Consider the following 3,781-nt stretch of genomic DNA (forward strand, 5'->3'; position numbering starts at 1 on the left):
AGCATATCCGGATTCCAGGAAAGAACGATCAATACCAAAGAAGAAACGAGAACCAGAACGAGACAGATCAATAGAACAAACAGAACCACGTTTAGAAATCCCTGAACCCCTCCGCAGAGATTGGGGCCCATCTACCTTCCCCCCCACATGGCCTCTTGTCAGATCTATGCACTAAATGTGTCTGGAGACATATCAAGCCCATGCCCATGCCCATCAAGAACACAAATCTCACCATTCGATATACGATAAAATAGTAGAACGCGCACTATCCGATAAATAAAATTCTCAAAAATACAACACTACAAATAACTGAAATGTGATGACAGGGAAAATACAGAGTTACAGACATCACAAACCACACTAGCGAGTCCCTCCACTGCGCTCCACTCCTCCAGTCCAAGTGGCCTTTCCTCAAATCCCAATATAGAACAACCAGAACTCGACATTGCTGTAAAATGCACAGCTACTCCCAAAAATTAACAGCAAAATTAAAAAGCCACAAAAAAAAAAATCTCTAATTCTAACTAAAATAAATAACACAAGAGAGGGAAAAAATGAGCGTTAACGAAAGCTGGCTTTTACGATAACATCGCCCAAGCAACGAAAGCTGCCGAAGCGGCAACTAGAGTTTTTAACAATGCCGGAGCTTTCAAGTCTGCGGCACCGGAACCAGATCCCGTACTGCTGTTCTCTGACTGGGCCTCTGGTGCGCCTGCTGGCCCTGATTCTGGAGATGCCATCGGGGGTGCCGGCGGGGATAGTATCGACGGCGATGGAGCAGAAACAGCAGGAGCCGGTGCAGTGCTTGGGGTTGGAGAGGGAGATGATACTGGCTCGAATGCCGGTGCCGGGGACGGTGACTTCCCAAACAACTCACTAGGAAGGAGAAGGTTGTCAACGGTGAGAATGCAGAGAGGGGGATCGTCCACCACAGTTGAAGCAACCCGAGATGAATCGACGCCGGTGTGCAGTGTGACGGAATCTCCGGCTGATGTCACGGTCAGGTCGTACTTGCCGGCGCCGTTAGTCGCCAATGTACTGATAGGACCCTTGGCCGTCTTCAAACTCCCAAATGGATTATACAGGGCCAATGCATGATATTGCAGCAATGTAACCAACTCGGCGTTGGTTAGTTTGCTGAGATCTGGTACACCGGCGGCTTTGAAGGCCTCATCGTTCGGCGCAAACACCGTCAAACCCTTGTCGAGTGCGGACTCGAACATTTTCAAAACACCAGAACTAGCAAGCAGGGAAGCGAAGGTCTTGCACCCGGCCTTCTCGAGCTTCTGGGTAATGTTGACGTCGGCGGCGGAAGGAGCGGGAGCTGTCAAGATGCCCGGGGCGATAATGGGAGCGCTGATCTCAAGAACAGAGATGTTGTAAGGGATCTGCTTAACACTCTTGGTGTAAGTGGAGTCGAGCTTGGATCCAGGAGCGGCGGAGCCGAAGCCGACCTTACCACCCTTGAGATCGGTAATGTTGACAAAACCGAGATTTCCATGGGCATCACCGGTAACCTGGTAGAGAGTGGTGGTGAGGGTGGTACCTTTGGAGATCTGGTGGAGCTTGGCACCATCATAGTAGTCGAGAAGGACGAGAAGGCGGAGGACATTCTTGACGACGGAGAGGGGTTTGTTGGCTGCGAGAGCAGACATGGCAGAGTTGGGAAGAACCAGGCACGTTATGGTTTCGCGAGTGTTGATCTCGTCGGCGAGCTTGGTTCGAGTAAGGTAGTCGTTCATGGCGCTGTACTCCGGGAAACCTGAGAGGATTTCAGTAATGTTGTGGGCTGTCGAGGGAATGACGAAGATAGAGAGGGAAAGGAAGAGGAGAAAGAAGGTGGGCTGAGGAAAACCCCCCATGGCTGATGAATCTCTGTTAGCCGTTAGGGCTCGGGAGTTGGGGTGAGAATGGCGACCAGTGTCTGAGAGGAAGAGGCAAAGACGAAAGGGGAGAGATTGGGTGCTAAATATGGGTTGGTTTGGTCTTTGGTGATTGTTGGGGGAACTTGTGGGGTCGAGGCTTTGCTTGGCAGCTCGGACTTGAGGTTAAGATTTAACTCTGGTTACGAGAGATGGGTTAGCCATGGTTAGTGTGGATGCCATGTGAATGTGATATTGATAAATGATAATTGCCCAAATCGAGAAGTCCTCACTAGTCCTTTGTTCACAGTTTGGAAATTAGATGCCTTCGGATGCCCTTCTATTTTTTTATTTTTATTTCATTAATGATACTCAAAAGGAATTGTGTATCCTTTACTTTTCTTTTCTTTCTTTTTTTTCTTTTTCTTTTTTGAACGTTTATGCGTACAGTTGTCCATTCATGAGCGGGACCATCATATTTGGATGGGTCCAGCTTGACAGGAGAACAAAAACTGATTTGACGATCATGATCGTTCAATTTATGTGCTCCCTCTGTCTTTCTCTATAAAAGAACAGGTCGTTGGGTCCCAGTGGCCAACTCACACTCTTCACTCTGCGTTAAGGGTAATTTTGTCCAGGTAAACTGCATTGAGAAGTGACGTGTTGGTTCACGGTTTCACGCAATTGGTACAACGCGAGTTCCACTGTCGGCGTCCGTAGGTGATCACACATTCACACGCGTAGCCAAACATCGGACAAGAATCTGTCATTCCGGTTTCCTCTTCTGTTTTCTTCTTTCTTTTGTCTTCAAAACTCAAAACTCAAAAGAAAGAAAGGCTCATCGCTGCAGTGTAAAACCGGCCGGGATGGGCAATTGGGCATGGACAAAGTTTACGGTACAAGAATCAAAGGCGTGATGGTTTGGACATTCTAAGGCTGCATTTGGCTTGTAAATATTTCATACGCTAAGAATTAGGGTCTGTATGCAAAAATTGCAAATTAGGTATTCTTATTCCATTTTGGGCTACGTTTGATATATGAAGCACCATTTAACATAGAATAAAGAAATAAAAAATTTAAAAAAAAAGGAGAAAATATTTAAAATTTAAATATTTTATATATTATTTAAATATTTAAATAACTAAATATTTGAAATAGCAAAATATTTAACACAACTAGATTTTAAATAGTTAAAATAAAGAAATTATGTAATAAATTTAAAAAAAAAAATCTGAAAAGTAGAAAAATAATTATAACATAATATATCAAATAATAAAACGAGAAAATAACTTTCAAAAAATTAATATTTATTAATAATAATTTTAAACTCTTAATTTGTATTCATTATATAATTATATATACTAAAATTAATATTTATGGTATTTCATTAATTATTTATTGTTTTTTGTGATAAATGTGTTTTCAATGATTATGTATAAATTTATTTTGTTTTGTTATTTAATAGAAAACTTTCAATAATTATTGGAGATTAAACTACTATTATTGAAATTTTTAAATTTAATATATTGTACTTATTGTATTTATTGTATTTTTGTTATAACTTATTGATTAATATTTATTACATATTAAACTATTATTTGAGATTATACTATTTATCGACTAAGTTAATATATTTTTAGTACTTATTTTATTTTTTTCATTATCATTATATTTTCAATAATTGTGTATTTTCACTATAAATTTTCAATAATTATTGAAGATTAAACTATTGTTATTTATGAGAGATGAGACTATTAATTTAGCTGAAATTATGAGTGTTCATTAGTTGGTTTGGTTCGGTCGTAGGCTATTTGGCCAACCAAATTGACTTGGTCAGGTTGGGGAGTTTGTCAACTAAAACCGGCTAACCTTTTGTGAAAATTGAACCACTCAAGTTGTATCAGTTTGGGTCAATTTTT

The 3,781-nt window shown here is 40.8% G+C and overlaps 1 protein-coding gene across 1 annotated transcript; it reads right to left on the bottom strand.

Annotated features, from left to right (window-relative positions):
• Positions 1-251: 251 nt before the first annotated feature.
• FLA8 (FASCICLIN-like arabinogalactan protein 8) lies at positions 252-2,399 on the bottom strand. Its single transcript, XM_088961998.1, has one exon. The coding sequence runs from the start codon at positions 1,860-1,862 to the stop codon at positions 579-581; it is 1,284 nt and encodes a 427-aa protein (XP_088818124.1). The 5' UTR covers positions 1,863-2,399; the 3' UTR covers positions 252-578.
• Positions 2,400-3,781: the final 1,382 nt, after the last annotated feature.

This window comes from Nelumbo lutea, chromosome 1, assembly GCF_056320005.1.
Source record: "Nelumbo lutea isolate HS-2025 chromosome 1, American lotus-T2T, whole genome shotgun sequence".
Taxonomy (NCBI): domain Eukaryota; kingdom Viridiplantae; phylum Streptophyta; class Magnoliopsida; order Proteales; family Nelumbonaceae; genus Nelumbo; species Nelumbo lutea.

What these genes read in the sequence shown, in the direction of transcription:
- FLA8 (XM_088961998.1), bottom strand. Translation starts at nt 1,862, where the DNA reads ATGGGGGGTTTTCCTCAGCCCACCTTCTTTCTCCTCTTCCTTTCCCTC.